The sequence below is a fragment of the Microcaecilia unicolor genome, chromosome 7 (assembly GCF_901765095.1).
Source record: "Microcaecilia unicolor chromosome 7, aMicUni1.1, whole genome shotgun sequence".
In the NCBI taxonomy this organism is placed as follows: domain Eukaryota; kingdom Metazoa; phylum Chordata; class Amphibia; order Gymnophiona; family Siphonopidae; genus Microcaecilia; species Microcaecilia unicolor.
The window spans coordinates 285,486,957-285,513,137 of record NC_044037.1 but is presented as its reverse complement, the minus strand read 5'-3'; the positions used below and the strand labels follow the sequence as shown (position 1 = coordinate 285,513,137).

At 42.4% G+C, this 26,181-nt stretch overlaps 1 protein-coding gene across 4 annotated transcripts in view; it reads right to left on the bottom strand.

The window, feature by feature from the left end:
- Nucleotides 1-26,181, bottom strand: part of IQCB1 (IQ motif containing B1) — a 105,671-nt gene that overhangs the window by 67,773 nt on the left and 11,717 nt on the right. For 3 of the 4 annotated variants that reach the window (XM_030209760.1, XM_030209758.1, XM_030209759.1), the window contains exons 4-6: nucleotides 22,955-23,084; nucleotides 14,674-14,767; nucleotides 2,292-2,391 (exon numbers count right to left, since the gene is read on the bottom strand). In XM_030209760.1, the coding sequence (XP_030065620.1) occupies nucleotides 2,292-2,391; nucleotides 14,674-14,767; nucleotides 22,955-23,084 (324 nt within the window). The remainder of the gene's footprint in view (nucleotides 1-2,291; nucleotides 2,392-14,673; nucleotides 14,768-22,954; nucleotides 23,085-26,181) is intronic. The other variant, XM_030209761.1, reaches the window with a different exon arrangement.

The window sequence follows — 26,181 nt, the reverse complement described above, 5'->3', positions numbered from 1 at the left end:
CTGTATTTAATTTTTGAAAGGGTGACTATAATAAAATGAGGACCAGGATTGGCTGCAAAGGCTAGGACACTAAATCAGGCATGGACGTTACTCAAAAATACCATCTTGGAAGCCCAGTCCAGATGCATTCCACATATTTGCAAAGGTGGAAAGAACAGAAAACTTCAGCCAGCATGGTTAAAAGGTGAAATAAAAGAGGCCATTACAGCCAAAAGATTGTCCTTCAAAGAATGGAAAAAGGACCAAAATGAAGAAAATAAGAAGCAACATAAGCACTGGCAAGTCAGATACAAAGTATTAATAAAGAAGGCTAAAAGAGAATATGAAGAGAAACTTGCTGCAGAGGCTAAAACTCACAGTAACAACTTCTTCAGGTACAAAGCAGAAAGCCTGTGAGGGAATCTGTGGGACTGGACCGTTAGATCACGAAGGAGCAAAAGGGGCACTCAGGGAGGTCAAGGCCACACTGGAAAAGCTGAATGAATTTTTTTGTTTCTATCTTTACAGAAGAAGATGTAACATCTCTGCCTGTACCGGAATTGGTTTTTAAGGGTAATAATGCAGAGGAACTGAATGAAATTTCGGTGAACCTGGAAGATGTACTGAGCCAAATTGACAAATTAAAGAGTAGTAAATTACCTGGACCAGATGGCATACATCCAAAGGTAAAAGAACTCAAGCATGAAATTGCTGATCTGCTGTTAGTAATATGTAACCTGTTAAAATCGTCCTTAGTACCTGAAGATTGGAGGGTGGCATGCGTGACGTGAGGGGAAAAGCAGGGCAGGACATGTGGCGGAGTACAGCACTGGAGGAAGGCTTCTGCTGGCGGGGCATGAGGACCCCCGCAAGCCAAGGTATGTGGAGTTGAGGCGGGGGGGGGGGGGGGGGAGAGATGTGGGGCAAAATGTGCTCCCCCCCCCAATTTGGGCTCCATCCCTCCCACTTTTTGTAGTCTGGCTGCATGATTGTCCTGGGGGGGGGGGGGGGCCTGGCAACAGCGGTCCTGGGGGGGGGGGGCAGTGGCGACCCTGCCCAGGCCTGGCTCAGTCTCTTGGCGGCCCTGCATTTCAACATTCAAAAAAATGTTCTCCCTTAATAGGACAGATGTATTTCTGATGTTATTGACTGAATCTGAGAACAGCTCGCTGACAGTAAAGTGTTTTGTAACATACATGCAGATTGTAGTAGTGGAAATAGCCATTTTAGAAAGAAACATCTTAACTACAAAAGTAGTATCACCTGGGATTCAGAATGTGTAAGTATGGATTTTAGAACTTATGAGAAGTGCCGTTTTTACAAAACTGGGCATCAAGGAAGAGCCAATTAAGGAGTGGAGTGATTTTTTCTTGTTTTTGATTTTTTTTAGGTGAGTTTAAACACCAGAGATGCTAGCACAATTGTCCTTTCAATCACTGGTGCAAACTGCAGGTCTGGATAAGCAGTTAGCTAACATTTACGCCTACCTCAGAGCAGATGGTTATAAAAATCAGAAAATCTGTGCAAACCACACCACAACACAACAGGTCCCCTTTAAAACTGTGCATGCTGTGTATCTAAATGTGTAAACAGCAGCTGTCTAAAAACACTAGTTATATGGGGAGAGAATTTACATACACATGCTATGTAACCCTTCCAAAAATGACCTAAACTTTGTCAGAAGTGAAGTGGCCTAGAGTTTAGAGCTGCAGGCTGAGAACCATGGAAACCATGGTTCAAACCATGCTTCTCCCACTTATGCACCTTGTGACAGTGGGAAGACATGTCACTCTTCACTGCCTCAAGTACAAACTTAGACTGTAAGTCCTCTGGAGGTAGGACAGGAAAAGGCAGCAAATTATAGCTACTATACTTGTAGGTAACTTATTTTAAAATCCAACACTGCCTCTGCTGCATCTCCAGCCAGCCCAGGGAACTGAAAACCTGACCTTGAAAACAAGCTCATATATCATGCATGGTAGTATGCAGTATTACTACTCTTCTGCAGCAACACTAGATTGGGCCTCCCTCTGAACCTCGTATATGTGCTCCTAGAGTCTGGTCACTAAATGTCGGTATATATATCTATATCTCAGTCCATCTTCACAGTTCTCACTGTGCCACTACATACGACCTCTAGCCATCTTCCCTTGCTCTTACCACCACCCTCTGTATCTGTTCCTGGATTGTCAGTTTTGGACACCAAGAGCTCTGCTGGTCCAGTGATCTACTCTCCCTAGTATTTCCTCACATGCTCTCTTTCCATGACCGCTCCACTCAGATCATCAACTTGAGTTAATCAATCAACCAACCTGTTAACTCTTAAAATGTTCTGTAACACAGACATAACTGTAGTTCCGGTTTCAACATCATCAGTCATAAGCAACTGGAGAAAGTGGTCACAGTGAAGCACTGAAACAAGAGGAACACGTACATCAAGAACAGATCACTGCATTATATCATGCATATAACGTATGCAAATTATTATTTTACTGATTATACTGTGGCTATTTAACACTATAACATTGAAAGCTAGCAAAATGGCTATGGTTGTAAATGCAGGCATACATAAGATCTGTGTACCTAGAAAGTAAGTGTACATCAAAGAAGCAGACATCTATAACTGAAAGAACTCTGCAAAGACAAATTATGGCACATGGGATAATCAAAAACTAAATAAATCATAAATCCCACAGCAACAAAAGTTCTTAAAGTAAATAAAAAGGTTATAACTGTCATATTTTCATCAATGTATGGCTTATATTAAAGAATATCCAATCTTACAGCTACAAGGCTGTAAATGCACTACTATTTATAAATGCTTGAGAGTCAGACTCTCAAGCGGTACCCAGTCACCAACTAGTGGAGAAAAAAGGCCTCAGTAATACCACCCAGCCAAGCCAATACTTTCAGCTATAAGGCGTGGGCTCAGTATACCATCATCTTGCCTGAAAAAAACTCCACAGTTTTTCTATGCTTGAGTGTTCACTGAAAAGTCCAAGTGACAAACTTGTGCAAATATGCAGGACACAGAATGCAGAAAATCAATTTATTGTAATTTCGTGCAATGTCAAATCCTGTCTCCTAACTGCCACTATGTCTCAGACCTACAACTTAGGTGCAACAGCCCCCCAGCACTTTTCTGAAGATCAAACCTATGTCTCCTATTCTTAATGAGGGTGATAAACAGTTTCTAGACAGACCGCTAGAAACAGATGAGAGTTTGGAGGCTTTGACACTACTACAGCATGGAAAAACTCCGGTGTATGGATGGGTTTACCGTAGAATTATATAAAACATTTCAGGAGGTATTGTTACAGGCTCATTTTCGAAAGAGAAGGACGCCCATCTTTCGACACAAATCAGAAGATGGGCATCCTTGTCACAGGGCTGCCCAAATCGGCATAATCAAAAGCCGATTTTGGGCGCCCCCAACTGCTTTCTGTAGCGGGGATGACCACAGTTCACAGGGGCGTGTCAGAGGCGTAGCGAATGCGGGACTTGGGCATGCCTAACACATGGGCGTCCTTGACCCATAATGAAAAAAAAAGGGCGTCCCTGACAAGCACTTGGACGACTTTACCTGGTCCTGTTTTTTCTTACGACCAAGCCACCAAAAGGTGCCTGAACTGACCAGATGACCACTGGAGAGAATCGGGGATGACCTCCCCTTACTCCCCCAGTGGTCACTAACCCCCTCCCACCCTCAAAAACTATCTTTTAAAATATTTTTTGCCAGCCTCAAATGTCATACACAGGTCCATCACAGCAGTGTGCAGGTCCCTGGAGCAGTTTTAGTGGGTGCACTGCACTTCAGGCAGGCGGACCCAGGCCCATCCCCACCACCTGTTACACTTGTGGTGGTAAATGTGAGCCCTTCAAAACCCACTGTACCCACATCTAGGTGCCCCCTCTTCAGCCATAAGGGTTATGGTAGTGGTGTACAGTTGTGGGTAACATAGAGGGGCACAATCGAACGGCGCAGGCGAAATACATGACCGGCGATGTATTTTGGCGGCGCCGCAAACAGCTGGCTAGACCCATATTTTCAAAAAAGATGGGCAGCCATCTTTTGTTTCGACAATACGGTTCCAGCCAGCCAAATGCCTTGGATTTGGCTGGGGTTTGAGATGGCTTGCTTCGTTTTTTTAGAGATAATGGAAAGTTATGTCGGCCATCTCAAATCCCGGCCAAATTCAAGGCATTTGGCCGTGGGAGGAGCCAGCATTTTTAGTGCACTGGCCCCCCTGACATGCCAGGACACCAACCAGCCACCCTAGGGGTCAAAGCGGTGGACTTCAGAAAAGCTGCCTCGTGCATAGCTCCCTTTGGGAGCTGAGCCCCCCAACCCCCCCCCCCCCAAACCCACTACCCACAAATGTACTGCACCCATTAAAATTGCTCCAGGGACCTGCATACAGCTTCTAGGACTTATTGCTGCTGTATAACTTTGGCACACCAGTTCACACCTGAAGACTAATCTCTCTGAAAAAGTCCTTTCTTGAAATAAGCACGTTTACTCACAGTTAACTGCAGATCAGAGGTTGTGCCCCACTGGCAAAGAGTCCCCTGGTACTAAGATTAGCAGTAGGTCAGAGCTGGCACAATGGTGTACAATGCCCTCTTTCAGCACCATGCAAGGTAATAACTACGTTCTCTAACGTGGGTAACACAGGAAAGGGAACTAAAACTGGCTTACAAAAATGGCCACTACCGCATGGACTACAACAGGAAACAAAACAGGGCACATTCTGACCTGGTTGGCAGGGGGGAAAAGCACCATGGGAGTAGAGCCCAGTACCCTACACCCAACACAATGCATTGGTAATGTGACTCTGCAGGGCACCTAACAGAAAAGGTGTCACACTCACCCGCAACCAGGGAAAGGCTGTCGGAGGATACAACACATTCTGCTGTCATGGAGGTGGGTACGGCACTTGAGGCTGGCATACAGGCTGGCAAAAAAGGTTTTTAGTTTTATTTTTTTAGTTTGGAAGGGGGTTGGTGACCACTGGGGGAGTATGGGGAGGTCATCCCCGATTCCCTCCAGTGGTCATTTGGTCAGTTGGGACACCTTTTTGAGGCTTGGTCGTGAAAATAAAAGGACCAAGCAAAGCCGGTGAAATACTGCTTAACGCCACTTTTTTTTTCCATTATTGGCGAAAGCCGGCCATCTGGTAGCCACGCCCATTCCCGCCCATGTCTCGCCTTCATTAATCTACCGAACGCCCCCTTGAACTTTCGTGCGGCGAAGCAACGGGAAAGCGGCGATGCTGTCAAAAATGCCGCTTTCCATTATACCAATTTCGCCGCGTTTCCGAAATCGCTGGCCATCTCCCAATTTATGTTGGGAAATGGCCGGCGATCACTTTCGAAAATAAGCTGTTGCTCCCGAGCTCAAGTGTCAGGAGGGAGGGCACCTGCGAATGCACATGGGGGCACTGCCTCAAAAATGTAAAGTTACAGTGCACTTGGTAGTCCACACTGAGCTTCGTGGATGATGTCACCCATGTGAGATTATATATCCTTGTCCTCTGAGAGATGTGCTTTATAAGACGGAAGGCAGTTCCTCTCTCTTTTTTTCCCTTTGTATTTTCTTCTTTATTATATAAATTACATATATCCCCTGGGTGGACCCTATGTAACTTAAGAAATTTCTTGATGACCAAAAGAGTCATTGAATTGTGATGTTACAGAAGTATGGGGAAAAAGAAATGTGTTGTATAAGATGGAAAGCAGTGCCCTCTCTCTTTTTCCCGTTTGTATTTTCTTTTTTGTTATATAAATTCCAGATATCTCCTCCGGACATGGGCTTGTTGAACTTTCAGTGAGTAGCCTAATGGTTAGAGCAGTGGGTTGAGAACCCGGGGAAGTGGGTTTGATTCCCACAGCAGCTCCTTGTGACCCTGGGCAAGTCACTTAACCCTCCATTGCCCCAACTACAAACTTAACCCCCTTTTTTACAAAGCCACACTAGTGGCAGCTAGTGTGGTAATGCCAATACAGCCCATTCACTTTGAATGGGCTGTATTAGCATTGTTGTGCGGCTTTGTAAACAGGGGGGTTAGGATTGTGAGCCCACTAGAGACAGTAAAAGTACCTGCATATAGTAAATGTAAACCGCTTTGGTTGTACTCACAGAAAGGCGGTATATCAAATCCATTAACCCCTTTGTTTGCCTTCTAAATAGTATGTTTTTAAGGATCTGAATTGTTCCATTTTCTTTATTTTGTTTGAAATGTATCTTGAAAATTCTAAACAAACAAAACAAAAAATTCTCTCCAACTCTCTCACTTCTCTCGTATTTATTGTAAGTTGCTTAGCAGCACCAAATTGATGTGATTGGTGGTATATCAAGACTCTTGAAATAAATAAACAAACTGACAATCAGTCTATATAAAATCACCTTGAACACAGATTTGGTTGGATAAAAAAGGGTTTGGGTCATGTGATATCGGCAGCATTTTAAATGTAGCTATTTAGTGTATTATTCACTGAAGAAAGCGCCATACGCAAATGATTTTTATGCTTTTAGATTAAAGTTCAACTAGAGCTGCATCTGAATATCCAGATATCTTGGCATAATGAACCAGTTAACTTTACAGCTTAGCTTACGCTTTGAAAACCTACCCCTCTGTAGCCTGAGAGGTGTAAAGCTGAACTGTGATTACTGAACAGAAAGCTATTTATTATAATAGCAGCTGTCAGTCCAGGCTTTGAAACAGTCAACGGCTTTAGAGACCTGTTACAGCTAAGCATATGAAGGGCATTTCCATAACAGGGCGCCCGCATTTATGTGCCACTTGTGCACATAAATGTACAGAGTAGCAGCCCTTTCGCAGATACAATTGAGTAACGGAGCCAATCAGTGATGACAACTGGCCGATAACAACCCAATCGACATCACTAAGAGGCAATAACTGGAATTTATGCATGCTTTTTTAAGGCATATTTTATATTTCAACGGTTTTTATTGATGACAAGTCAAGAAAAACAAAGCCACTTCAATACAGTAGCCTCAATACAATATTGCAACATGCATGGTGATTACATAACCAGTAAACCTCTCTACTCACTGTCATCAAACATTTTACATTTTTACCTCCTCCTCCCACCAGTGCCTTGTTGTTGTTTATTTACCCCCCCCTCCCACCAGTTTTATCATAACAATATTCTTAGTATAACTGCACCACAGGTCATCTATAATTCTCTAAAGCATGTGATTTCCTGCAATAAAATTCCTCAGGTATATTCCATCCTTAAACAGTTAACAAGTTATTTCCCCCCCCCCCTCCCTCCCCCCCCTCCCTAACCCTTTAATTTATCCTATCTTACTTATCGTGGAAGACAGCTGTATAATGTTATGTGAGTATGGTTGTGGTTATTTCATGTGCCAGTATTTAACTAGTTCACATCGAATTAAGAATGTGGCTTCTACCTTTCTGAGTGAGAGTCCCCAAAAGGGGGCCCCAAGTGTTAAGGAAGCGCTTTTTACGTTTGCAGGATCCTCTTGCTTCCCGCGCTTCCCAAGCCATTAATTGATGCACTTGATTACGCCAGTGCCAATATTCTGGAGGGCTTTCTGACACCCAGACCTGTAGTATGCATTTCCTAGCAACTAAACTCAATTTACGGCACAATAATGTCTTAGCCGCGGTCAAATCCCCAAATGATCCTAAACAGTCTAGTATTAACTGACATGGGTTACCTGAGATTTGCGTTGAAATGATATCAGATAAAAATTTCACTACTCTCCTCCAAAATCTCTGTGTTTTAACACATTCCCAAAATGCATGATAAAATGTGTTCTCCTGTTGGCCACATTTCAAACACACTGGAGAGTAAATCCCTCCTGATCGGAACAGTTGTGTTTGTGTAAAATATGCCCTATGAAGTGTCCTAAAAGCGCATTCCCTATACCGGGCTCCTGTAACTAATTTGGGTATCCTCTTAATGTGTTTGTCAATATCCCAATTGGTTAAGTTCAGATTTAAATCTGCCTCCCATCGCTGTCGGAGATGTTCCAGCCCTGTTCTCGGAATCAAGACCCACAGTTTTCTATGTATTCCCGAAATAGATGGAGTCTCAGGCGAGATTTCATCGTAAAAGGACTGTACTTTTTCTCCCAGTTGAGCTGCAAGATTCTCCTTACCCAAGGAATGAACATAATGTCGGATCTGGTTATATGCAAAAGTGTCCCCCCATCTTTGTTCATCCCTTGAAAATAATTGGCCTAAGGGTTTGATTTCTCCAGAGGCATCCAGAATATTTTTTAAGTTACAATATCCTCTGTTTGCCCATTGCTGAAAAACCGAATTATCAAGTCCTGGTAAGAGTTCTGGATTCCCCTTGATCGTGATCAACTCCGATATCTTTGGGTCTCCCCCTAAGCTTCTCCCCAAAAACTGCCATGCATCCCAAAGGGGCGCTAATAAAATGCTATGTCTAAAAGTTTTTGGTATCATCTGTTTTCTGGTATGCAATAATGCAATTAAATCAAAGGGCTGAAAGAAGGCCCTTTCCAATTCATTCGGTACATGTATACTAGTCCCAAACAGCCAATCTCTCAATGTTCTTAGCAGGCAGGCCATATTATAATACCTTAGATGGGGTAGGCCAAATCCTCCCTGACTCCAATTACCCATCAAAAACTGTAATTTAAGTTTTGCCTTCTTTTTTGCCCAGCAAAATCTCATCACTACTTTATAAAATTGCTTAATGTCCTTTTTAAGGAGTCGCAGTGGCAATATTTGCAGCACATATAGCCACCTAGGCAGTATCACCATCCGGATGAGACTAATGCGTCCCCCCAAAGGCATCATCACTACGTTCCAAGCTTCTAATTGTCTCTCTGTCTGTTCTAAGAGTCTATTAATATTTAATTTGTATATCTCTGCAGTATCAGCAGCCAGGAGAATCCCCAGATATCGGAATGCTTTTTCCGCCCACCTCAAAGGGAATCCCTCAGCCCACAGACTACGAGCATCTGATGTTACTGCTATAGCTTCTGATTTATCCAGATTCAGTTTAAAGCCTGAATAATCCCCAAATTCATGGATAAGCTCTAGTAGATTTTCCAAGGATGACTTCGGCTTTGTTATTATAACCAACAGGTCATCAGCAAATGCCGCAATTTTGAATTCCTGCCGACCTATCTGCACTCCTTTTATAGCCTGACAGTCTTGGATATCTCTGATCATGGGGTCTAAATAAAGGGCGAACAACAACGGAGATAAAGGGCAACCTTGCCTTGTCCCCCTGTTAATCTCAAAGTCCTCAGATCTCCCTCCATTCACCATTATTCTGGCTCTAGGTGAGGAGTATAGCGCCTTAATCGCTTGTATAAACCAGCCCTGGAATCCATAACTATCCAAGACATCGAACATAAATGCCCACTCCACCCGGTCAAAAGCCTTTTCGGCATCAAAACTAATCAAAATGGCTGGCGCCGGGTCATGTTTAAGCTTCTCCAAGGCCGTTAGTATGCTCCGTAAGTTCTTGGAGACAGACCGGTCCTGGACAAAGCCTACTTGTGCTTCATTGACTAACCTTGGCAATACTTTATTTAAACGGTTAGCTAATATCTTTGCGAATAGCTTCACTTCATTGTTTAACAACGAAATAGGCCTATAGGAAGATGCTAACAATGGGTCTCGATTAGGTTTGGGTAGTATTATAATTTGAGCCAGATTTAAACAGTTAGGTAATCGCCCTTCCTCCACCCATTCATTGAAAGCCCCAGTTAGAGCGGAGGTTATATGCTCACCCAGTATTTTGTAAAATTCGGCCTTAAAGCCGTCAGGCCCGGGGGTTTTCCCCAGCTTACTTTGGCCTATGGCCCAATGCACTTCATCACTACTAATAGGAGAGTTCAACTTTATCCGTTCTCTCTGTGTTAATTTGGGAGTCACCATATTTTGCAGATATATCTCTCCCTGTAAGCCCTGCGGATCTCCTGCTTTATAAAGATTTTGAAAAAAATCGCGGAAGACCTCTTGAATTTTTTTATCAGTGCGCACCACTCTACCTTCTCTATCTTTGATTCCTAGGATATGCTTTGATGAATATTGCGATGCCACTAATCTTGCCAATAGTTTGCCCCCCTTATCACCATGTTTGTATAACTGATATTTATAGTATGTTTGGGATTTTACTGCTCGTTCATGGAGTAATGAGTTCAATGCTATCTGTTCAGCTTCCAAATTTTTTCTTACTCCAATACTTGGGTCCCTCCCAAATTGATGTCTTAATTTAGCCAAGCTTTTCTCTAATCGTAGTATCTCTCTATCTCGAGCCTTTTTATAATGGCTCGCAAAACTAATTATGTGCCCTCTCAGTACCACTTTAGCCGCTTCCCAATAGATCGAGGCACTTTGTACTGTTCCTTCATTAAATAACTTGTATTCCTCCCATTTTTTACCTAAGAATTCACTGAATTTTTCATTGCCATAAAGATAACTGGGAAACGACCATCCCTTTATATCATTATCTGAGTTTTCTACCTGCCAAGTCATCCAAACTGCTGCATGGTCAGAGATTACACAAGGACCTATGACAGCTTCTCTAATATGGGTAAAAAATGTTCTCGAGACTAACAGGTAGTCAATCCTAGAATGTGTATGGTGTGCCCTTGATTGATGAGTGTATTCCTTATCTCCAGGGTGTAACGTGCGCCATACATCTATAAGGTCTAAAGTGTTGCACATGTCTGGTAACCCCCTTGTTCTGTTACGTCCTCCTGCCGCCGAGGGGTGTGATCTATCCATCTGCGGATCCCAGGCCACATTAAAGTCGCCACCTATCATCATAGGCAGTGAGCTATTCATACTAAGGATCTTAGTCAGTTTCTTATAAAATTTCATATCCAATATGTTTGGCGCATAGATGTTTCCTAACCTAAGCTTTCTTCTTGCAATGGTTACGTTACAGAAAACAAACCGCCCTTCCGGGTCTTTCTGCAGCTGGTGAATCTGTGAGGCTATCCCTTTTCTGAATAAGATGGCTACCCCCCCTTTCCGCCCCGCTGCTGCGGAAGCTATGCAATCTCCTACCCACCATTTGGCCAATTTTGCATGTTCTAGGTCTGTTAGGTGTGTTTCTTGTAAAAGAGCCACGTCTGCCTTTATTCTTTGAAGGTATTGTAAGATTTTTGACCTTTTAATAGGCGAATGAATGCCCCCTACATTCCAAGTCACTACTTTAATCCCCCCCATCTCCTAGTTCGTTGTTTAATGTCTGATGATCAGTTGTAGTGATCAAGTGGAGCCATCCCAGCCTATAGCTCCACTCTGTCTTATAATGCTTTTGTTGTTCTGGCTCTATTTTTTTACACCATTCATCCAACCACATCCTATCCCAAATATGATCTGTCTTTCCAACCCTTCTTGTATTTCCTCCAGAAAAGTGTTTGTTATCTTTCTGTTCTGTCATCTCTTTAAAGTATCCCCCTATGTCCCCTGCCCCCCCTTCCCTCCCATTCCCAAATTTCCCCTCCTTCTGTGCTTCCCTAAAGGAAGCCGTCACGCTTAACGTTTACCCCACTACTCTGTGACATTCCTAGTCCCGAACACCCTATTCCCCTTAAACCCTTTTGAACCTTTTGTTAAACGATATTTCTACTCCCCTTCTTCATACCAGTATCCAGCTCGCATTTATAACAACCATTGAACCCCCACCCCCAACAATACCCTAATAGGGTCCCTTTATTCTTTACCGATTCTACTTGCAGTAATACAGTGATTAACCAATTTGAACCTGTTGTAACCTTCAATTTAACATTTTTGGTTATCTTTATCTAAGGACCATAAAAACATTGTTTCAACGAAAGCTTCTTTCCTCCTATATCCCAGAGTTATTGCTTTTTAACTTAAAGACAGGGCCTTATAGCGAGTCTATGTCCTGACTCCAGTATTAGCTTCAATACTTGCCGCCGGTCTCCCTCTTTCCACGTGATGATTCAGGATTTGAAGCACACATACCGGATGCATTGTCCCGTTGTAGGGGACCAAACTGTTCACAAAGGTTAAGCCCCCCAATAGTGGACCCTCTCAATCAAAAGGTTTCACACCCTGTCCTTATATCCATCAAGGTTTCCTCCGTAGGTTCCTTCTGCGGCTGTTGAAGAACGTAAACCGTTAACATTTAACATTTAAGTTTTAACTTTATTGTAGATGTTAAACAACTGCTGTACTGCTATTCACACAAATCTCCAGCTTTAAATTCAGCACCAATTCTTTGTTGCTTATGCCATTTTACTGTATAATCCTTTAGAAGTGCTCTTTTGTACTTTCTTAGGTTTGTCCGCCGTCTGCCAGTGCTCGTCCCTCAGTTTTCGTCAGTTGTTCCACATATTTCCTCGCTTCTTTATCAGATACAAAAGATCTAGTCGTGCCTTTATATATGATTTTCAGAGTAGCAGGATATTGAAGTGAAAATCGTATCTTCATGTTAAACAGCTGGGAGCACACTGCCGAAAAAGCGCGCCTCTTTGTCGCTATGGCGGCCGAGTAGTCCTGGAAGCACAGGATCTTTGAGTCTTCAAAAAACAGAGCTTTATCAGATCGCGCTGCCTGTAAAATCAATTGCTTGTGTGCAAAGTTTAAAATTCTGCATATCACCACTCTTGGCTTGTTTTTCTCCTCTTGTCTCACTCCCAGTCTATGGGCTCTCTCTATACGTAAAGGGCCCAATTCAACGGGAAAATCAATTGTTTTTATAAGCCATTGCTCAAGTACTCTTTCCAACGAGCGGCCCCCAAGAGCTTCCGGTAATCCCACCAGACGAATATTGTTCCGCCTGGAACGATTTTCCAAGTCTTCTAATTTAGCTTCCATTACCTTACCTTGGTTTGTTAACTCCGTTTGGCGGTTTTCTATTACAGTTATTTTTTCCTCCACTTCGCTGGTTCTAGATTGGTATGCTCCGCATTCTTTGGTCAGCTCTTCCAGTTTCAGACTTAGTTGTTCAAGTTTGTTGTCTAATTTTTTATCAAGCGGGGCAAGGCGTCTTTCCAATAACTCCTCCATTACCACCGTCATCTCCGTTGTAATTTCGCTTATCCACGCGGATGACACCGACGATCCTGCCTCTGGAGGTGAGGCCGCCATTTTGTATTCAGTTACCTTTCCTCGGAGCTTCTCTTTTTGTGCAGATTTCGCTGCCATCCTGTTATTTTAAAGTTACAAACTTGTAATAACTCAATCACTGCTGAGTATTAACGCGGGGAACATTCCGTTCCGGGCTCCGAAACTATTATTGAGTCTGATAAGAGCAGTCAGGCCACGGAGAAAAGCTCACACACGTCTTCTCTCCACCATAACGTCACGTGACCTTAAGGCATATTTTAAAAAGAGACACTCATAAATTCTAACACACGTAGCTGAAAAGGGGGCACGGCTATGGGAGGAGTGTGGGTGTGTCTTATCTGTCCCTTTCTCCTCTACTGCTAATTCAAGACTCCGTTCCTTTTATCTCACTGCGCCTCACGCTTGGAACAGACTTCCCGAGCCTGTACGTCTAGCACTGTCTTTAGCCGTTTTCAAGTTCAACTCAAAGCCCACCTCTTTACCACTGCTTTTGACTCCTAACTCACTTGCCCTGTCCTTTATCCTCACCTCTTTATTCCCTTACCCTTAATTGTTCTGTCTGTTTACCTGTCTTATCTAGATTGTAAGCTCTTTGAGCAGGGACTGTCTTTTGTGTATGATGTACAGCGCTGCGTATGCCTTGTAGCGCTATAGAAATGATAAGTAGTAGTAGTGTCGGGCATTACTCAAATTTACACACTTTATAGAATTCGGGTGACTTCGCCTACATTTAGCTGTGGATATTTACTACAGGTTTTCAGAGGCATACATGGCCGCACCTACATGTAGGTGCATTCCCCGGTCTCGTACACTATTCTATACATCGTGCCTAACTTTAGGCACATTATATAGAATAGTGCTAGGGGGTTAATCAGACACATCTAGATTTTAGACACCATTTACAGAATATGGCTCTTAATGTGTGTAAGTGACAAGACACGTGCCTAAGCACTATTCTGAAATAGCCCTTGTAAGTGCCATAGCATGTAAATGCAAGGGGGCATTCACATGGGCAGAGTATGGGTGGGCTATAGTTGCGTAATTTACAGACTACAGTTACACAGGTACCTGTCACATTAGGATCCCGCAGTTACATCAGGTCTATAGCTGGTGTAACTGTGGGTGCCTAAATGTAAGGCATGCCAGTGTTGGGTTACACTAGTATTCTATAATGGAATCTGGGAGTCTAAGTGGGGCACCCACTTATAGATTTGCCTCCTAGATGATGTCACTTTAACAAAAGGTACAGCAGTATTTTTGGTGCTCTTGTATAGCTGAGGACACATTACGACAGACAACTGCTGTAAAAAACAAAAAAGAAAAAAACCCCAAAAACAACAACAAAAAAGAAAAAAAGAAAAACCATGCTATCAGGGAAGCAGAAATAATCTGCAATCAGAGTTTATGCATAATGGTTCAAAGTCAATACAAATAAAAAGAGCTGTTAATTGTTTAGTAAAGAAATATGCATACTCTAGCTTGGAATGTGTTCTCATTTAAAGTGGGGAAAATAATACTGTTCAGCTTGGTGTTCTCTACCACACAACTCAAGATATCATTTGACTTAAAAGACATCGCACACCAAAAAGTGTAGCTCCCTTTTTCTTACCACATACAGCGAGCTGAATATGTCCCCCAAAAAGCCAGCAGAGAGAATTGGTCACTGTCTGGATAAAGTGTAAGAATTCATTTTTTTCTTCATCCTTAATGAAAATATAAATTTGTTTCAGTCTCAAAACTAAGTCAGGTTTAACATAACACATTTGTAAATACAAAACCTAAAACAACAGAACTAGCTTTGACAAGCTATATCTTTAATTCCATAGTTAGTCAAATTTTCAGAGACAGAGGACAATGCTGGATGGGGAAAGAGAGAGAGAGAGAGAGAGGCAGGGCAATGCTGGATGGAGAGTGGGGAAAGAGAGAGAGAGACAGGACAATGCTGGATGGGGAGTGGGGAAAGAGAGAGAGACAGGGCAATGCTGGATGGGGAGTGGGGAAAGAGAGAGAGACAGGGCAATGCTGGATGGAGAGTGGGGAAAGAGAGAGAGAGAGACAGGGCAATGCTGGATGGGGCGTGGGGAAAGAGAGAGAGAGAGAGACAGGGCAATGCTGGATGGGGAGTGGGGAAAGAGAGAGAGAGAGACAGGGCAATGCTGGATGGGGAGTGGAGAAGAAGAAAGAGTGAGAGAGAGAGAGAGGCAGGGCAATGCTGGATGGAGAGTGGGGAAAGAGAGAGAGAGAGACAGGGCAATGCTGGATGGGGAGTGGGGAAAGAGAGAGAGAGAGAGACAGGGCAATGCTGGATGGGGAGTGGGGAAAGAGAGAGACAGGGCAATGCTGGATGGAGAGTGGGGAAAGAGAGAGAGAGAGACAGGGCAATGCTGGATGGGGAGTGGGGAAAGAGAAAGAGGGCAATAGTGGGTAGGGAGAGAGAGAGAGGGCAATGGTGGGTGGGGAGAGAGAGACAGGACAATGCTGGATTGGGAGCTGGGAAAGAGAGAGACAGGGCAATGGTGGATAGGGAAACAGAGAGAGAGAGAGAGAGAGAGAGAGAGAGAGAGAGAGAGAGAGAGGATATGCTGCATAACAGGGTTGAGAGACAGATCAGAGATGCTGCTTGTTAGAGAGGAAAGAGGAAAATGTTAAAGAAAACTAGAGGAATAAGAGAATAGAGGAAGGGTAAGGGAAAGATATGGAAAACTGTAGGTAGACAGTGGAAAAAAAGAGGAGATTGAAGACTGGATAGTGAAAATCTGAATGGACAGAGAGGCAGAAAAATAGAAGAAAGTTGAAAGGAAAAGATCAGTGACAGAGATGGATGTAGGGTTAGGGTTAGTGGAGTGGTACAGGTAGATGTGAATCGCTTGTTTACTCTTTCCAAAAATACTAGGACTAGGGGGCATGCAATGAAGCTACTAAGTAGTAAATTTAAAACAAATCGGAGAATATATTTCTTCACTCAACACGTAAGTAAACTCTGGAATTCATTGCCAGAGAATGTGGTAAAAGCAGTTAGCTTAGTGGGGTTTAAAAGAGGTTTGGATAATTTTCTAAATGAAAAGTTCATAAGCCATTATTAAGATGTACTTGGGAAAATCCAATTCTTATTTCTAGGATAAACAGCAGAAAATGTATTGTACTGTTTTGGGATTGGCCACTGTTGGAAACAAGATGTTGGGCTTGATGGGCCTTTGGTCTGTCCCAGTTTGGCCCTGTGATAAATAATGTGCATTAGTATGTGATGTTAGTGTGGTGAACCCTTTTTGGGAATACAGCGGTATATAAACAATCAATTGATATTGATATTTGGTCCCCTTAATGATTAGAGCGATAAGATTCATTCTTTGAAATCTGACAATAATATCTATAGCTAGATATATTATCACACTTTCATTTTGTTATTCTTTCCAAATCAATGAAATATTTGAACACTGGTCCGTACAAACCATCTCTCACCTCTAGGTTAGAGACAGACACATCATCAATACACATCCACACACAGAAGCAACATAATACAAAGATACTTGTACACACATACACATGAAACACATGTAGAGGAGTTGGGAAGAATTGCATGAGCCATGTTAAACAAGTGGAGAAAGCATGCAGATCTCTGAGACAATGATTCGGATTGTATTCCAAACACAATTATTAAATCTCATAAAGCATGTGTCATTAGTCAAAGGCCCCATTATGACTTAATTGGTTTCAGGACTTTTTGAGTAATTGTAGTTACTGTGTTTGGAAAAATAATCTGGTTTTCCGAATCCTGGTTTCCAGATTGTGGAGCTCTCCAGGGTTCTGCTCTGTCTCCTATGCTCTTTAATGTTTTTATGGCCACCTTAAGTAAGATTAGGTTGAATCCTGGGGTGCTGCTGCTTTCTTATGATATTTTAATGCTAATACCTGTTTCCGATTATATGTTTGACATTCCACAAAGAGTTTTTCACAGTATGGATAGGATTCAACGCTGGGCATTAGATACAATGCTGGAGTTCAATTCTGATAAAACTAAAATTCTTTGGTTTAAAAATCCTGGCGTTATGCCCAATTCTATAAACCTGACTACAGATACTATTTTTGCCAGTGAAGAGTATTGGGCATTGTTCGGAATTCCTTTTTGCCCTTCGAACCACAAATAAACTGTGGAGAAAAATGTTTTTTTAAACTGAGGCAATTACGATTAGCTTTCTTCTGTATTGTGCTCCGAAACTTTTGAAGTGTGAGCAGAATACAAGCCATCGTGGGTAAAATAAAGTAAAAAAAAAAAAGTCATATCCTATTTCGATCAAGGTGCTTTTGCTTTGCTGGTCCAGTTGGTAATATTACCTCATCTCGATTATTGTAACGTCCTTTACTTCGGTGTGCACTCTAAACTTCTGAAAAAACTTCAACTAATTCAGAATACCTCGGTCAAATTAATTTTTAAACTCAGTAAGTTTAGTAGTATAGCAGTCTATATAGCTAAACTACATTGAGGCATATTTTCAAAGCACTTAGCCTCCCAAAGTTCCATAGAAACCTATGGAACTTAGCCTCCCAAAGTGCTTTGAAAATAAGCCTGATTGGCTACCAGTACATAAGAGGATCCTGTTCAAATCAGACTGCTTGATGTTTCAGATCCTTTATGGGTTACTTCGGAACTACTAATAAATTTAATTGCTACTCCTTTGTTCAGATTTTCCTCTCATTTATACAGTCAACTCATACTCCGGCCTCCTTTTTTTTTAAGGTATAGGCTTTGTTAAAATGGCCAATACTATGTTCCTGTTTTCAGCAGTGTCCTTTTGGAATTCTCTTCCTCTTGTTATCAGGAACAAAAAAATTACAACATTTTTGTCAGATAAGATTATGATTTTATGGTATGTCTTAGGATAACTGAAGTTTGATTTTGACAGATTTATATGTTATGTTACTTATTGTTTTGTAAACCAAATTGGATCCTCCTTCTAGGGATAGAGCGATTAACAAGAATCCCATGGACATGACTTGAGAAAAACAAAGTAAAAAAAAAAAAGAAAGAAAGAAAAAAAGTACTTCAGTTTAGATCAATTAGCACTAACATACTAATGAAGTGCATTCTATCACTGGCATATACACATTTAGAAAACAGGTGCCTAGTTGCTACTTTAGTAATGTTTTGCAATGAAATCCAGTAACAAAAAAGTCATTTTTAATTGTCATCTACTTATAATTAATATGCCAATCAGAAACATTATTTAAGCAACAGATGCAGATTCAAATAGCGAAATGATTGCCTTATGCTGCAGAAGAGTTGCCATCTATCCAGAATCAATTTAATTAGCTACTCTGATTGCTCACACATCCTAAAACATGCTTCATTCACCTATTCATTATCTTCATTTCTAAACAGTTTCAGCAACCTAGAAAAGCTCCAGTATATGGTTGAGAGTGAGGATTCACCATCCACAATAGTAGCATCCAGTAAGAAGTCTTGGGGTGTTCAGGCAATGCTTCTCTAAGCTGCACCACTGTGCATCTGTTTTTTAGACTGCTGTGCAGCACACTTATACAGTCCTCTCCCCGCCCGCAATTTGGTATCTCTCCTTTCAGTCCCTGGTCTATGTAACTTACATGGGCATGGCAAGGGGGTTCATTTGGCCCCCCCCCCCTTGGATTTCTTAACTGATTTTGCCTGCCATCTGTTGACCTCCAAATTCAGAACCTCCCTCCTGCCCTCAGCTCCTCTTGCTCTTTACTTTTATCATGCAAGCCAAGACGACAAAACTGTGCAATAGCAGTAACAGTCTAAAATGGGAATGTATATGGCCAGGCCCACCACAGAATCTCTTCCAGCCCGGAGAGTGGTAGAACCCCGCAACACGTCTCACCACCATAGGAAGTGTACATTAGAAGGGTGGGACACGTCATAGCATTCTACTATGCTCAAGGCTAAGAATGGTTCCCATGGTAGGCCCAGCTGCATATTCCTGTTTTAGACCAACTGCTACTGCAAGCGGTTTCGTCTTCTCAGCCTAAAAAATAAAGGTAAAGGAAGGGCCTGTGCTAGGTTTTCTGGTGCCCCCCAGCAAACTAACAGTTTGCGCCTCCCCCCCCCCCCCCCCCCCCCGGTCCAACATCTCCTTTCTCTTTTCTCCCTCCCCCCTTCTCCCACTCCGCACCCTTTTTCAGCCCGGTGCCCTAAAAGGTGAAGAACAAAAGTTTGTTTGTTTTTTTAATTGACAGCTTTTTAATTTCTTTGAAAGCTTCCCTTATATAGATATAAATATCATGAAATAAAATTGAAAATCACTAAAACTGCTTAAAAAATTATTGTAGCCGGTGGAAACAGCAGTAATAAAGGCTATACTTTGTGCTCCTTTTTCTACATTGTTCTATACAATAAAGTATGGCCAAATTTCAGTGAGGATATTCTGTTTATTGATGGGTTCATCTTAACTGTTGCTGTAATCTGCCTTGGGAAGCCTACTGTTATAAAGATTGGAAGTAAAATTAAACTCTCCTTTCATTGGTGCACATGAAATCACAACTTCACCTCATCTCTTTTGTACACATGAATTATTTGAGCATGTTTCAGGGACCAGTGGTTTTCTTAAGTCAAAATAATTAAAATATTTTATTTCATGCAGATCTCTCATTTACTTAAACATAACTAAATGGGCCATAAGCCCCTAATGCAGTCCACTGGTTATACTGTGGCAAAACCTGTTCCCCCCTCCCCTGCTGCAGTTGCAGTAGTCTCCACAATCCCCCTCCCGCATACCACAACCCCCACACACTACACAGTCCTACTTTGAAGGGCCCACCCGCCCTGGTGGTGTAGTGGCCTCTGCAGATGAGGGAAGAGGAAAGAATCCCACTCTTTCCTGCCCGCTGATGCTACTCCCTCTCTTGTTTGCTCTTCTGCGCCACGGGTGACGCCGAATTGTTGAAAAAATGGCTGCCAAGTGCTGCCAGAAGCCTCACAGCCATTTTTAAAACACGGCGGTGCCGCCCGCAGCGCAGAAGAGCAAACAAGAGAGGGAGTAGCAGAGGTGGGCAGGAAAGAGTGGGACTCTTTCCTGCCTTCTCAGCTGCAGAGGCCACTACACCTCCAGGGCGGCCTGAGGGCTGTAGTGTGCGGTAGCAGTGGCAAGTGGAACACAGCACAACGGCTATGCATGGCAGTTTCTGGCGCCCCTCGAATGTTGGCACCCCGCTGCCTTCAGAGGAGTGCAGTCAGCTAGAAACTCATATCCCTACAAAAATCATGCTCAAGTTGAGTGGTTCCTGATGAAGCCCTAGAGTGGGTGAAATGATCTGGGCCCCGTTGAAAATGAAAATGTGGGGTATCAAGCCAGCTATGAGAAAGCTAAGTCTATTCATTTAAACTGTGCTGTTGCTTGGAAAGTTTTTTGTACTCAGTAATATTTAGAGACAGAGTTTGTCATAGAGTGATTAGCTTTATTTAGAAAACTGTGAGAAAGTATACCATATGAAAGAGACAAGATCACAGGCACAAAATCTTGCATAGACATTAGTGCTCTGTTGATCAGACCTTGGTTAAGACCTTGGTTTCTGAGGGTATTTCTCAGTTGTTAATAATCACTGACATTTATCCTTTGCACGACCCTTTGAGATTGTGTTTGGCTGTTTTCCAGTCTTTATAGTATCTGGCAGTAGAACCCCTGAGGCAGCTTCTGGCAAAACGGGGATTCCCTGTCGGGTGAACTGGACTCAACTCGCTGGTGAATTGGGCAGTAGAGCACTGGAGACATTGACAAGGATGAGTGGAATGACAGATAAGTGCTGAGGGGCTGCGACACCTGAGCTGTATGCAGTGCATCTTTTCTAGCAAAAAAGGTGCCGGTACTCAAATGCCAGGCCACCCTTCAAGGGTGGGGGTGATCACTGAGGAACCCACCCACAATAGCCAGGCCTCCTTCAACCAGTTACAGAATCTAGGACAAGGCAGAATTCTTGTGTAGAGCCTGAGCTCTTTCATTAAAGCTTGGAGTCCATGGGTCAATTTTAGCAGACAATGGAAAAGGTGCCGGTACTTAGTACCCCCTCAAAAAAAGCCCTGGCTGTGTGATTGAATTTTGGCAATCTGTGTCTGCTTTATATGCACAGTTTGTCACTGGGACTCTTTAATATACACTCAAATACCTCTAATTTGTGGAGTGTATTTAGGCAAAATGATGGTACACCTAACTCATGCTTTATAGCTGTGTATGCAGGCTGGCTGGAAGGTATTACTGAAGTCTTTTTTCTCCACCTTGAGGTGTGAGTGGGAGCGTTTGTGGGTCTAAGTGGCATCGGGTGCATTGGCAAAATAGTAGTATAATTGCAGCCATGGAGGCTGCGTGTTTGGATATTCATAGTTAAAATCTAATGCCAAGAAGTGTAGAGTGATGCACTTGGGGTGCAGAAACCCAAAAGAGAGATACTGGATAGGTGGGGAGAGATTAGTAAGCTCGACTCAGAAGAGAGACCTTGGGGTGCTGGTGTCTGAGGATCTAAAGGTGAAGAAACAATGCGACAAGGCGACGGCCGTGGCCAGGAGGACGCTAGGTTGCGTAGAGAGGGGCATAACCAGCAGAAGAAAGGAGGTGCTCATGCCCCTCTACAATTCGTTGGTGAGGCCCCACTTGGAGTATTGTGTTGTTTTGGAGGCCATATCTTGCTAAAGATGTAAAAAGACTGGAAGCAGTGCAAAGAAAAGCTACAAAAATGGTATGGGATTTGCGTTGCAAATCGTACGAGGAGAGACTTGCTGACCTGAACATGTATACCTTGGAGGAAAGGAGAAACAGGGGTGACATGATACAGACGTTCAAATATTTGAAAGGTACTAATCCGCAAATGAACCTTATTCAGAGACAGCAAGGCGGTAGAACTAGAGGACAGCAATTGAAGTTGAAGGGGGGGCAGACTCAGGACTGATGTCAGGAAGTATTTTTTCACAGAGAGGGTGGTGGATATGTGGAATGCCCTCCCACGGGAGGTGGTGGAGATGAAAACGGTAATGGAATTCAAACATGCGTGGGATAAACACAAAGGAATCCAGTTTAGAAGGAATGGTTCCATGGAATCTTAGCGGAGATTGGGTGGCGACGCCGGTAATTGGGGAAACAAAATGGGAGCTGGGTAAACTTCTACAGTCTATGCCCTGATTGTGACTGAATAGATAGGGATGGGCTGGAGTGTAAATTTTAAGGGGCTTTGACTTTAGCTTCAGAACTTAGTACAAGAACAGTACTGGGCAGACTTCTACGGTCTGTGCCCTGAGAAAGGCAAGAACATATCAGACTCGGGTATACATATAAAGTAACACATACCATGTAAAATGAGTTTGTTGGGCAGACTGGATGGACCATACAGGTCTTTATTTGCCGTCATTTACTATGTTTTTTTTAAATGTACAATTATTTATTTCTTTATTTATAGTACATTTCTACCCCACATTTTCCCACACATGCAGGCACAATGTGGCTTACATAGGATTAATAAAAATAACAATACAATAAAAGTTATATTTTCAGTTCAATAAAAATATTTTAACATCTCAATTTTTTTATGTTTTGAAAATTGCTCACTGACACGCCACGCTCCCCTGGCTCCCCCAGCCAAGGGATGCCCAAGCCAACCCAATTATTGTTCAGAAGACATCATTTACTCGCACATCTGCTTCCCTGGCTTAGAGGGAATATTGTGTACAAGTGCTAAATTCTGGGGACAACTTGTGATGACTAAGTTAATAAAGTTGGAGGCAGAGATTTATAAAATGGGGACAAGCCTTATGCAGTTTGAATTAAGGTTCATGATACTGCAGCTCTTTTGGATTCCAGTTCCAACTGAAATAGAATTCAAAAGGAACAGAAGGAAACAAGCACACAAACATAAGTTGCATAGGAAAATAGTACCTTGATGGCACGGATGAAACGTACTTGTAGACGTCTTCCCAAAAACAAAAGGTTATCAACGGCTGAAGGAAGTACTTTATTGTAAAATTCTTCAATATCCTCCGTTGGATCCAGTCCCACACAGCAATTACTAGAGACCAAGTAAACACAATGCATACTTGTATTACAGATTATGCAAAACAACTCAGTGACTTAGAAGATCACCTGTATATGACAGGCATAATATCTGTGACCTCCAATGTCATTATTCATGAAAGATTAGAAATAGCCTCAGGTGTATTACATTTCCTAAGAAGCCCAAATCATAATATTAGTTTACTCAGAAAATCCCAACAGCACCTTCTTTGTTTATGGAGACTAGGTAGATTGTTCTGTGATTTTTATTTTGCAGCAGACCAAGTCAAAAACAAAACTTCAAAGAAGGAACTGGGGAATCCAGCATAGAGTGACCATGGTTAAAATTCAAACTTCACTGAGCAAGGGAAAGCAACATGCTTTGTAAAATGGTTTCAAATTTGCTATTTTTATCAGAAACGCTGTAATTTGCTTTTTTCCTAATCCTAAACCTTACCGTTCGAAAAGAGCTTTTTATTCTACTTTCCAATATCAAGTTGTACATATCTGGAATTCTCTAAGGATTACTATAAAGGAAAATAAGCTCTTTTCCGGTCCGGTCCTTCGACATCGGTACCAAGGTCGACGGCATCGACATCGAAATGTTTTAAGATCTTTTTAGGAAATACTTAGCCCCCTGTTTACTAAGCCATGCTAGCGGCTGCTGTGGGCCAATGCCATTCACTTTGAATGGGCTGTGTCGTCATTGCTGTAGGGCAGCCCCTAGCATGACATAGAAAACGGGGGAGGGGGGGGGGGGGAGGGGAGGGGAGGGGTTAAATGTTGACTTATATTTTCAAAAAAAGAAAGCCACACGAAGTGTGGAGGTGCACTTAATCCCCACAAAACAATATACAGAAAAGGAGAAGAGTGGGGGAAAATAGGCTCTTTCCAATCAATAGGGGAGACATATATTTGAAAAAAGTATAATATTTATTGTAACAGGTTGACTCAACACAGCCGTGTTCGGCGCTGTAGCGCCTTCTTCAGGAGTCTTCCAACGGTATATTGAGTGCTTGAATGATTAATATTCCAAGATAAACCAATTTCAAAGAAAATGCAGTTCCTTCTCTTCCAGAGCAGTGGCATATTTTACCTATGGGTCCTAAACTGTGGAAGCTTCCTAATATATTTAGAAATATAAAGTTTATGGCAAAAAAAAAAAAGGAAGCTGATGATGTTACTAAATTGAGTGCTTTAGTAGTTGTTTTGTTCCCTTACAAATGATTAATTTAAATAATGTTAATTCTCTCTCTTTTTTTTTTTAATAAGCCATTGTATTTATGTTTGTTCATTGATACTAAGAAAATGCAAAGTTCATCTGCTTTTGGAGTTGTAGGTGAAGCATGGTATCAAGAATGGAAAATGTGTATGGTGGATTCTGCTTATATGTTTAATTTGCTTTGTTACAAGTATGTTTTGTAATTCCCGATGATTGTTTGCCTGCTTTTTTCTTTCTTTTCTTAGAAATTGATATACCGTCTTGTGGTATATGTGGACTACAAGATTATTTCATATTTGTATTTTTGTAAAAAGACTTTTTCTGGCACAACTCGATTTTCTACCTAGAAGTAGCCATCTTTACTGTAAATCAGGTTTTCATATCTGTTTTAGCAACTCCAGGTGGATGCCTTGAGAAGAGATTAGAACAACAGTTAGTCATATCATTAGATCTTACATCTGGGCCTCACAGAGACTGTGGGGCTTTGGAGGCTGCATGATTCATTAGTTTGTGTCATTTCTCTTTTGAAAAGGGAGACATTATGACTGATGAATTGGATTATAAATGTTCCATAATAAGGGTGGGGGGGTAGATTTTGTCTCCAGCATCATTCAAATATCTGGTCTCATCAATCTATTGTTCATTTGCCTGGGCTACGTCGGCGCTAGTGGCTTAGTAAGCCCCAACGTTAGTGAGGAAAATAATACATTTCCTTCACCTTGGATAGTGAGAGCAGATGGAGACCATCATGGCCCATCAAATCTGTCCAGGAAGGTTGTTGGGATTTTATCTGCTGCACATGCAGGTTAGTTTTTCCTTGCTTGTGTTGTTGGAGTTCTACCTGCCCTGCATGTTACTTTTTCCATGATTTCTCAGACGTGCAGAAGTCACTACACAGCTGAAGTGCTCTATGCTTGGTTATAAAGAACAAAATCACTGAGCACATACATAGGCACGGATCATTAAGACAACGCCAACATGGATTTAGCAGAGGTAAATCTTGTCTCGCCAATCTCCTACTTTTCCTTGAAGCGGTGAATCAGCATGGGGATAAAGGTGAGCCGACTGATATTGTGCATCTGGATTTTCAAAAGGCATTTGACAAAGTACCTCATGAACGACTCCTGAGGAAATCAGAGAGTCATGGGATAGAAAACAGTGTCTAATTGTGGATTAAGAACTGGTTAAAAGATAGAAAACAGAGTAGGGTTAAACGTTCAATATTCTTAATGGAGAAGGGTAAATAGTGGGGTTCCACAGGGGTCTGCACTGAGACCACTGCTTTTTAACATATTTATAAATAATCTGGAACAGGAATAATGAGGTGATTAAATTTGCTGATGACACAAAGAGGGGCATAATCAAAAGGGACGCCCAAGTTTTGCTGAGGACATCTTCACAAAACGTCCCGGTGGAGGGGCGGGGAAACCAGTATTATAGAAACAAGATGGACGTCCATCTTTCGTTTTGATAATACGGTCAGGGACGCCCAAATCTTGACATTTAGGTCGTCCTTAGAGATGGTCGTCCCTAGACTTGGTCGTTTCTGATTTTCTGCGATAATGGAATCTAAGGACGCCCATCTCAGAATCGGCCAAATGCAAGCCCTTTGGTCGTGGGAGGAGCCAGAATTCATAGTGCACTGGTCCCCCTGACATGCCAGGACACCAACTGGGCACCCTAGGGGGCACTGCAGTGGACTTCAGAAATTGCTTCCAGGAACGTAGCTCCCTTACCTTGTGTGCTAAGCCCTCCAAACCCCACTACCCACCACTGTACACCACTACCATAGCCCTTATGGGTGAAGGGGAGCACCTAGATTTGGGTACAGTGGGTTTTGGAGGGCTCACATTTACCACCACAAGTGTAACAGGTGGGGGGGATGGGCCTG